Source organism: Planococcus citri, chromosome 5 (assembly GCF_950023065.1).
Source record: "Planococcus citri chromosome 5, ihPlaCitr1.1, whole genome shotgun sequence".
NCBI lineage: Eukaryota > Metazoa > Arthropoda > Insecta > Hemiptera > Pseudococcidae > Planococcus > Planococcus citri.
Genome location: NC_088681.1, coordinates 64,625,136 through 64,636,325, shown reverse-complemented (window position 1 = coordinate 64,636,325; position 11,190 = coordinate 64,625,136). Strand labels below are relative to the sequence as shown.

The following is an 11,190-nucleotide window of genomic DNA, read 5'->3' as shown; positions in this document are numbered from 1 at the left end:
CAATTTTCAGAATCACTTATTTCAAATGTTTGCGTATTTATGCGAATTTTTTCACCAATTTATGGCAACTTTCAATGACATTGGGAGATCAATTCAACGATAATTCTTATAATATAAATGATTTTCTGCATTCTTAAAAAAATCACTCCGATGATCTGGTAGAAACATTGTTGTTACAGTTTATGTCGACAATTTTACAGCCACTCTTCAAAATATTTAAACCGATATTTATGTAGTCGATACTTCAACAAAGTTGCTTATTCGTGGTGTGCAGATTTAGAACAATCATAATCGCAATCGCAAAAAATTGAAAATGACGAGTGAATTAGTGTCATTGACCAAAGTCACTCACTTCGAATACTCATTAATTTTTTGGACATCTATGTCCTTTTCATGCTTCTCCAGCAAGTAGCAATTTTTGATAAAAAATCAATGCAAGAAGTGTTTTCTGTTTTTAAAATTTTGAACTCTCACAGCTGCTTCGTATAGTCTACGTTATGGCCAACAGTCCAAAGAATTGCTATGTTCTCATTTTCTTATACACTTTATTGAACGCAAAATAATTTTATAAACTTCAACTTACTGTAATACGATGATTAAAATAATGAAAAAAGAAGTTGGGTAAACTAAATAGCTAAAAAAGAAAGTTATAATCAATCATCTATAAAACGAAAATGTCTTCGAGCCTCGAGGCAAGGTGTAACATAAGTTTGCTGGAATTCCATAACTAGCTCATTACTTCCGAGGCACCACAGCAAAAAGTGTTTAAAGAAAGGTTTAGAATTAGCCTCTTTAATGGTAACGCTACGACGAATAGCAGCCTTCTTCAGATGATCAATAATGAAGGATTTCATCTGTTGTAAAATTTGTTCGTTTGAAACGAATGTTTCGATAAATTTCCTGAATTCTTCGTAGGAAACATGTGGCATTCGAACATAGGCCATCAACGTCCTTAGATTATCAGGAGACGATATCAGTTGATGTTTGAAATCATTCGCGAGATCGACGCTGCCATAAGCTTTATTTACGAATGTATTGAATTCTTTGCAATGAACAATGTGTGGATAGTAAAAACGGGAACTGTCGTCAAGAAAACTCGACTGCAAGCAGCGCTGTTCCAAACGTTTCGCAGTATCTGCACTACGAGGACAACCAAAATTAATCAAAGCGTCTAATTCGTCGAAATCTGCACCGGATAATGACGAGACACAACGGAGCTGCAAATTTTCACTTTCAGCGATAACGTTTTCCTTGAACTCGATCATATCATTCTCGTGTTCGAAACATGCTTCCATTATTCGTTGCAAATCGCAGGCATTTTTGTTCAGCATCAAATTCTTCCAGCAGTTACGCCAAAACGACTGTCTTTCTTGCAAAGTAAAATCCGAAAGAATGGATAATAGGAACTGGCAAGAGGTAACATGTGTAGTAAGCCTATCATCTTTTCGACATATGATCAATTCCAAATCGGACGAAATATCTATAATCGCTGATCTCTTTAAATGATGCGGCGCGCTATTCCATATTTCGCAACACCATTTTGACCATTTCTCCACTCTTTGATGATACATGTACCCAGCTTCCGTTCTCAACATGTTTCGAACAAAATTAGAGAAAGTGCTACTCGTATCATTCAGTGTATTTTTTATACACGACCAAGTTTGAAAGATAAGACTTTCATCGTGAGAGAAATCTTTCAGCAGATCTTCCATCAATTCAATACCATTCTCGTTGGCGAATTTTTCTAATTGTTGATCGTTCAGCCACGGCAAGATGTATCTCGCGAAACATCCTCTATTTCGTCGAAAAACGTCCTTAGCCAATTTCACTTGCATTTCATATGGCACAAAATTCCAAAAATAACTCATTGCTAATTGAAAGACGTGCTTTTTATCGCGAGAACGATTTTCTAGCAGAGCTCGCATCAAGGATTCGCCCTTCTCATTGACGAATTTCTCCATTCGTTTATTGTCCATTTTCGGTAAGATGCAGCTCACGAAACCTTCAATATTTTGTCGAAGAAGGTAGTCAGCCATTCCCATTTGGTCTTCGTATGGTACACGATTCCAAAAATAATTTACTGCTAATCTGTTATGAGACATAATAACGCACTGTTCAAGCATCTTTTCATCAACCGTGTAATACCTGCCGGTTGGTATCTCATTTAACTGATTACTCCAGTAACAAATCCAGTAGTACAACAGCGGATTTCTATAGAAAGAAATATTTCTCAAATCCATCTTTTGCCATACTGATGGCCATATTCGTCTTACGTGATCTTCCAAAAAATATCTGCAAGCTACGATGAATTTCAAAACATCATCGAAACTATCATGATGCATCATACGTTCGGCTGTCTTTACGAAATCGATAGTTCCGTCGTAATTGCAAACCAAATCATCGAAGTTTTCCAAAACAGAACTTCGATAACGTATATCAAAATGAAATACTGTTCTAGAATGCTCCCTAAGCCAATCCACTATTGAATTCCCAAGTCTAGTGACAAATTTCACGATCACATCATAAATCACCGATGGTAATTTAGGCAGTTTAGTTCTCAATGAGGCTATATTGTCTGAAGCACGAAATCTCTCCAATGTTTGCCTTTTGCGATATTCATTAATTTCAGAACGCCATAATTCCAGGCCAACAGCGATCACTGATAGTTGCTGCAATGAAACTGGAGTCGAATGAAAAATATCATACGCGTTGGAAGTTTTTTCAGCCATTTCTGGTTCTTGAGTCAGCTCAAAACTTCGATTCAAATCTAGAATGTAATAGTCAAATTAATGGCGTAGGGTGTGAGAAATTCAACCATACATAAATGAGAAGGTCGATTGCGAATATTCATGTCGGAAAAATCCCATCAACAATTGAAAAACACTCGGATTGTGGTGTTTTTTCTTATTTTGTGTCACTCATTTGGGGGTGATAAGTTGTGATTTACGATTGTTACGAATGTAAGCAGCAATTGGACCTGCTATGTTCAACAAAGATGCACATCATAAACATAATTGACAGCGACGCAACTTGTTTGTTTAAAAAAAATTTTTCAATCTCACTGGATTTCTTCGAAAAAAAAAATCTGTCTTGGGAAAATTTTCACCTTTCTCCTGCCGCCAGGATTGAAGTTTTTTGAAAAAATTTGCTTTTTACAATTTTTTAGCCAATGTTTTGAAATTTAAGATACGAAGCAATTAGAGACTTACCATGTTCAACAAAAATGCATAATTATCGCCATACATAATTCGCAGCAACATCTAATTATTTAAACATTATCATCTAATCATCTAATCATCTAATCATCTAATTATGTAAAGCTCTGCGCGGTGAAGTCCTTTCTCCTTTGATCTTCTTCACAACGGAGGAGTTGTTTACTTTAAAACCGGTAGATTGTGCAAAATGCATAGCGGACTCGGCAGCATCATATCATTTCCTACATGTGTTAAGTAGGTAGTGTCCATATGAATTTCATTATATTATTTATATTTCATCATCCTTTTTTTTTTTTTCAGAAGAGGTGTTTAGTTTGTCTAAATTCGTTTAGCTACCTATGATGAAGAATTATTCTTAATAAAATGATAATTTTTTCAAAACTTATTTGAATACCTAATTCCTTTATTTTATTTTTTGGTTTCAATATCACCGCACAATATTTTGAAGTGGGTACCAGGGATACCACACACGAGCACTCTATAGTGTTCAATACTAAGTATTAACCGTTCTAGTACACAAAAGAATTACTCAGGGTCGGGTACAGAAATCTTTATTACACAATAAGCAATATAAAAGCCCAAGAACAATCAGCTTATTAACTAAATTAATAATTAATCGCGTACGATTATTCTATAAGTTTCCCAGAAATTAATGACACTAATTTCCTTTATCATTTGGCAGTGAGCATAAGTCTGTACCAAAAGTGGAGGAAGTAGCATCAATTAACTATGAGCCAACTTGGGCAACTTCACTATGGCTAGGTTTTACTACTTATAGACACTTGGTGCGCGACTTATCTGCGAGTAGCACACCGGCATAGTACGCGGCAGAACACTGCACACCCCCTACCAACTACAATTTTAATCGATTTTAAAAGAGATGAAAGAAGAAAGATACATAGAATTTAGAAAAAAATTTGGTAGGTATTTACTATTTTTAGGTGATTTGATTTAAATTTTGAAATACTGAGTATTGGATTACGTTTAGGTAAACATTAGTTATGGAAGTGAAATTTTTAAAAATGGATCATGATTGGAAAAAGTAAAAAGTATTAAGCAGATTTGGTTGCCTGGTTGATGTAAAGTAAAAATGAAAAATTAGTGAATAGTCCGGCATATGACAATAAGAGTAATTGCACCCCCCCCCCCCGCCGATCCACCGGGACAACTTTTTACTTAAAGGGGACATCCTAAGGAACCTTTTAAAGCAAACTTGCCAAAAAAAAGTTGGCCTTACATACAAAATGGCGGCCATTTTGACTGGCAGGTCAGCCGAAATCACAGATTTTGCGTTTTAACGTAGGATTTGCACAAAATTTCTCAAACTTTACAAAGGTAGATCGAAAGATCATGCAAAAATTCATCACCTGTCAAAATTTCAAGTGCTAAAGTGCGTTTTTCGATTTTTGGTGAATTTTTGAAAATCGAATTTAGGCCAAAAATGAGGGAAAAAATCAGAATTTTACAAAATTGACCAAGAAAGCTGAAATTTGGGATATACCCTATTTTCGACATGCCAAATCGATTGGAAACGGTTTCATCCCGTTTTGAGCAGTTCTGGAGCCTCCAGCAGATTTTTGAAACTCGAAATTCCCACAAAATTCCATCAAATTGGAGTTGTAAATCTAAAATTTATTCTAAAAGCTGATTTCAATACGCTACGAAGTACTGCAGGTGAATTTCAAGCCGTTTTGGATCCTCCAGCGACTTTTTGAAAATTCCTAAAGCCCCCAGCAGATTTTTGAAACTTTAAACTTTCACAAAATTTCATCAAATGGAGATGGAAATCTGAAATTTACTCTACACTCCAATTTTAACACCCTCTGAAGACGACTTCAGGTGGGCACAAGTAATTTTAGGGCCTCCAGCGACTTTTTTTGAAAATTACTGGAGCCTCCAGTAGATTTTTGAAACTTGAAATTTCCCCAACATTAATTTATCAAATGGAGTTGGCAAGCTGAAGTTTACTTCGCAGACTTCAAATGGTTTTGAAGCTTCCAGCTACTTTTAGGAAATTTTAATTTTCCAAAAAAACGTCATACAACTTTTCAAAAAGTTGCTGGAGGCTCCAAAACGACTTGAAATTCACCAGCAGTCAACTTCGTAGCGTATTGAAATTAGTTTGCAGAATGAATTTCGACTCTCCATCTTAGTTTGATGATATTTTGGGGAAATTTCACGTTTCAAAAATCTACTGGAGGCTCCAGTAATTTTCAAAGAAGTCGTTGGATACTCTAAAATCACTTGAAACCCACCAGAAGTCGTTTTCAAAGGTGTTAAAATTGAAGTGTAGAGTAAATTTCAGCTTTCCATCTCCATTTGTCAAAATTTTGTGAAAATTTAAAGTTTAAAAAATCTGCTGGAGGCTTTAGGAATTTTCAAAAAGTCGCTGGAGGATCCAAAACGACTTGAAATTCACCTGCAGTTAGAGATGTGCACTTTTCAGAAAAGTAATTTTAGTGAAATGAAAAGTGAAAAGTTCATTGAAAAGTGTGAAAAGTTGTGAAAAGTGTGAAAAGTAAATCGTGTGAGTCTCATTTTAAAGCTCTCTGTAAGAGCTTCAAATTGATGTATTTTATGCCTATTTAAAACACACAAAAAAACAAAATCATTTTTTCACCTACTTAATCGAATAGTGGTAGTTTTGAGCCTTTCAAGAACCTCTAACATTTTTGAGTTTTTCAGTTTTGAAAAAAATGTTGAGAAAAATATCAAAAATGGGTGTGGACTGCGAAGGGGAGGAGTGGAGAGAGTGAAACTTGATATTTGACTTCATCAATGAGGTCAGTGATCTCCGATGAGTAAATTGATGGGTCACTCGCTTTTTTTTTTAGTAAAAACTGAAAAGTGAAATGAAAAGTAGGAACTTTTCTTTTCAACTTTTCATTGAAAGAAAAGTACTTTTCACTTTTCACTTTTCACACCGCACATCTCTACCTGCAGTACTTCGTAGCGTATTGAAATCAGCTTTTAGAATAAATTTTAGCTTTACAACTCCAATTTAATGGAATTTTGTGGGAATTTCGAGTTTCAAAAATCTGCTGGAGGCTCCAGAACTGCTCAAAACGGGTTGAAACCGTTTTCAATCGATTTGGCATGTCGAAAATAGGGTAAGTATATCCCAAATTTCAGCTTTCTTGGTCAATTTGGTAAAATTTTGATTTTTCCCTCATTTTTGGCCTAAATTTGATTTTCAAAAATTCACCAAAAATCGAAAAACGCACTTCAGCACTTGAAATTTTAACAGGTGATAAATTTCTGCATGATCTTTCGATCTACCTTTGTAAAGTTAGAAAAATTTCGTGCAAGTCCTATGATGAAACGCGAAATTTGCGATTTTGGCTGACCTGTCAATCAAAATGGTCGCCATTTTGTAAGTAAGGCCAACTGAATCTCAAATCCCCTGAATCCTGTAGTCATAAGCTAGACACAATCTCATGATTGTAAATAACGACTTCTGCTCGTGCAATTTTCATGATGTAGAACTACATTATCTAGTGACTTCTTCATGAATGCTTGAACATTATGAAATGCCAGGGAGTGCTGCAATTTGACTGTGTAAAGCTTTTCAAAGTGGTAGATAAACCTATTTCGATATTTCTGCAGAAAAACAATCGTACTGCTAACCTTTGTAGGATGTAACTATTTGGTGACAAATATCGAGAAAGAATGTCCACGGAGTGATAAACAGATTTGATGGGTGGATTGAAGATTATCTGAACTTATGTGCTGTTAAAAGCATCTGTGTTCCTTTCAATTCTTGTTTCTGTCATTTCAAGCCTACTTGATAATATTTCCCATATTATGTACTTTGCGTATTCATGCTCTGTTTTTTCGGGTTTTTATCGAGACAAGCGAATCAAATTTTCAAAAAATCGCTCTGGTCCACCATTTTCACACCTTTCACGATTTCATTTTGTGAAGGGTCTACCATCAATATGTTTATCCAAAAATGGAGCATGGGTCCAATTTTTTTATCCCAACTTTTTTGAAAATTTGCCCCCCAAAAAGGGGTGGGGTGTTCTTTGGGGATATGCTTTCACTCATTCAGTACACCTAATGATACTATATCATTCAGTTTCATGATTGACCTCATTGGGGTTTTTGCTTTCTCGGTTTTCAAGGAAAATTAAATAAATTGGTACGGCTTTTACGAGACGGCTTTAAGGGGCTGGGGGGCAAACTGTGGGTTAAAGTGATGCTTGTGATGATCTAATTCAGGAAATTGAAAGCATTTTCACCCAACATCTCAGGATTAGCCTGGGTCTTTAAGGGTTAAAAGAATTGCCATTTTTCATTTTTTTTTTCAATACATTTATTGTAAGCAAAATACTTTTATTAACTTCAACATACATAATGAATTAATGAATGATACTTATAATGATGAAAAGAAGTCGGGTAAACTAAATAACTAAAACAGAGAATTATTATCAATTGTAAAACTAAAAACTGTTCATCTTTTTATTTACGTTTATGCGTCTTCGAGGCAAGGTTTAATATAAGTTTGCTGGAATTCCATAACTAGCTCATTACTTCCGAGGCACCACAGCAAAAACTGGTCAAACAAAGGTTTGGAATTAGCGTATTTAATGGTAACGCTACGACGAATAGCAGCCTCCTTCAGATGATCAATAATAAAGCATTTCACCTGTTGTAAAATTTGTTCGTTTGAAACAAATGTTTCGATAAATTTCCTCAATGCTGCGTAGGAAACTTGTGGCATTCGAACACAGGTCCACAACACTCTTAGATTATCAGGAGACGATATCAGTCGATGTTTGAAATCGGTAGCGAGATCGACGCTGCCATAAGCTTTATTTACGAACGTATTGAATTCTTCGCAATGAACAACGTGTGAATAGTAAAAACCAGAACTGTCGTCAAGAAAACTAGACTGCAAGTAGCGCTGTTTCAAAAGTTTCGCAGTTTCTGCACTACGAGGACAACCAAAATTAATCAAAGCGTCTAATTCGTCGAAATTTACACTGGATAATAACGAGACACAACAGAGCTGCCAATTTTCACTTTCAGCGATAACGTTTTCCTTGAACTCGATCATGTCACCCTCGTGTTCGAAACATGCTTCCATTATTCGTTGCAAATCGCGGGCATTTTTGTTCAGCATCAAATTCTTCCAGCAGTTACGCCAAAACGACTGTTTTTCTTCCAAAGTAAAATCTGAAAGAATGAACACTAGGAACTCGCAAGAGGTAGCACGCGTACTAAGTCTATCATATTTTAGACATATGAATAATTCCACATCGGACGAGATATCTATAATCGCTGATCTCTTCAAATGATGCGGCGCGCTATTCCATATTTCGCAACACCATTGCGAAAACTTCTCGAGTTTTTTATGACCATAGAGCGAAAAGTACCCTGCAGCCTCAGTTCTCAACATTACAACAACAAGATTAGAGAAAGTGCTACTAGTCATTGCTTTTTTGATGTACAACCAGAGTCGAAAGATGAACCTTTCATCACGAAAACCATCTCCCAGCAGAGCTGGTATCAAGCCATTAACTTTCTCATTAACGAATTTATCCAGTTGTCGATCGTTTAGCTTGGGCAAGATGCAACTTGCGAAACATTCTCTATTTTGTTGAAAAACGTTGTTAGCCATTCGCACTTGCATTTCAAATGTCATAAATTTCCACAAATAGTTTATTACTAATTGAACGATGTGCGTGTGCCTTTTATTAAGACGCAGATCTTGAATCAAGTATTCACCCTTCTCATTGACGAATTCTTCCAGTTGTTGATCGTCCAGTTTCGGTAAGATGCACCTCACGAAATATTCTTTTTTCCACACATGAACAAGGTCGATAGCCATTCGCGTTTGGTTTTCGTATGGTACACGATTCCAGAAATAATTAATCGCCAATGAGTTACCAGACATGTCGATACACTCTTTAAGCATCTTTTCATCAACCGTGTAATTCCTGTCGGTTGGTATCACATTCAACTGATTGCTAAGATGACAAATCCAGTAGTACAACAGCGGATTCGTATCGAAATCAATACTACTCAAGTGCATCTTTCCCCGTACTGATGGCCATATACGTCTAACGTGATCTTCCAAAAAATATCTACAAGCCACGATGAATTTCAAAACGTCGTCGAAATCATCGTAATGCATCATACGTTCGGATGTCTTTACAAAATCGATAGTTGCTTCGTTGTAATCGACAACGAAATCATCGAAGTATTCCAGAACTTCCGAATGACAACTTCGAATATACTTTTCAAAATAGCTCACTGTTCTCGAATGCTCCTCAAGCCAATCCGCTACTGACTTTCCAAGTCTGGTGACATATTCATCGATCACATCGTAAATCGCGGATGGTAATTTGGGGAGTTTAGCTCTTAATGAGGCTCTAATGTCTGAAGCACGAAATCCAAATCTCTCCCATGCTCGGCTTTTGCGATACTCGTTAATTTCACAACGCCACAGTTGCAGGCCAACAGCGATCGCTGATAGTTGCTGCAATGAAACTGGAGTCGGATGCATAATATCATACACGTTGGAAGCGTTTGCAGCCATTTCTGGTTCTTGAATCAGCTCACAACTTTGATTCAAGCCTAGAATCGAATAGTGAAATTAATATCTAGCGTAGGATGTGAGAACTTCAACCGTACCTAAATGAGAAAGTCATTTGTAAATCTATGTAATAAAAACCACATCACCAAATTGAAAAAAATACATATTCCATTAATTTTGTAAATTTCGTGGTGTTTTTTTAGTGTTTTTGATTAATATATGAGTTCGAATATCGTGGTACGTTGTGAATAATGAATATTACCTCGAGTTACAGTGTTTTAGTGAGCTTAGAAGGATGAAACAAAGTTGCACGATTTAAATGAATTTAAAGTTGTTTCTAAGTGTTATTTTAATTCACCACAACATTTACTCGATAGCACAATCGCAAAACAATTCACTATTTATGTAAATTTAGTTTTATTTAATGTGAATTAATGGAGATATAACATCAAATTTGAAAACGCCAATTTCGTGATAAGAAAAGTCCCATGGTTTTGAGAAGTAAACAAGGAAGGCACAGAATATCACTAGCCAATCATGTACCGCGATGCTAGCGCGCTCTGGACCATATTCGAACGATATTGTCCATATCTTGAAAACGTAAACAATCGGTAAAAGAGCCGTTGTCGCTTCTCAGTTCTCATCGGCCAAATATCCTGAAAAAAGTATTACTTTTCGCTTTTTTTCTCGCGGTTCCGGTTAGATAAATTTTAGATTAAAATGCCGAAAAACTGAAGTATTTTCGACCCTGGTTTGTTTTCTCAAAGGGTATTCCCGGTCAAGATAGGTGAAATGGCCCTGTTCCCAGATTTGGAAAATCATGATGGATTATTGTTGGGTACCTCCAATAAAAATTTTCGAGCGAAATTTCCGCCCCCCCCAAACCCACCCTCCTTGGTCAGTATAGCCAAAAAACGCGTTTTTGTGCGAAAAATTCGGTATCCATGAGTGGTGGGGATAAAATTCTGGTACCACGCGGAATGTGTAGGGAAAGCCTGGGCCTTTCAACACGATTTTTTCCAAAAATTTTTATCGTAGTGGTGGGGGTAAAATTGACAAAAGAAAACTTTGAAGCGCCACAGCTCCGAACTGAAGGGTACTACACAAAAACTGTTTTCGCCAAAATGTGTCTTTTTACAAGTACTTTCTTCCTACTAATCCATGAAATTGAAATTTTGTTTGCAAAAGGCTCATATTTGCAAAAAACCCTGAAAAATACGCGTTTTTTGCGTTTTTTTTGCAAAATTATGCGAAATATGCGAAAAATGTATAGAACCAAAAATGTTGAGCGTCGAATTTCATCCTAGAAAACGTGTTCAAAAGGTTGTCAAAATGCTCATCTACTGAAGTTAGCTTTAGATTGTAATCATGAACTCTGTGAATAAAAAAATACCAAAAAAATTCAAATTGAGGTCAGAGCGATTCAGTTAGGTA

At 36.1% G+C, this 11,190-nt stretch overlaps 2 protein-coding genes across 2 annotated transcripts; both read right to left on the bottom strand.

Annotated features, from left to right (window-relative positions):
• Positions 1-526: 526 nt before the first annotated feature.
• Positions 527-3,368, bottom strand: LOC135848141 (uncharacterized). The gene is made up of 2 exons (XM_065367943.1): positions 3,210-3,368; positions 527-2,767 (listed from the first exon to the last, which is right to left on the bottom strand). Exon 2 carries the CDS (start codon positions 2,727-2,729, stop codon positions 654-656), a length of 2,076 nt encoding a protein of 691 aa, XP_065224015.1. The 5' UTR covers positions 2,730-2,767; positions 3,210-3,368; the 3' UTR covers positions 527-653.
• Positions 3,369-7,496: 4,128 nt separating this feature from the next.
• LOC135847729 (uncharacterized) lies at positions 7,497-10,245 on the bottom strand. Its single transcript, XM_065367397.1, has 2 exons — positions 10,019-10,245; positions 7,497-9,797 (listed from the first exon to the last, which is right to left on the bottom strand). The coding sequence occupies exon 2, from the start codon at positions 9,757-9,759 to the stop codon at positions 7,687-7,689; it is 2,073 nt and encodes a 690-aa protein (XP_065223469.1). The 5' UTR covers positions 9,760-9,797; positions 10,019-10,245; the 3' UTR covers positions 7,497-7,686.
• Between the last annotated feature and the right edge of the window lie 945 nt (positions 10,246-11,190).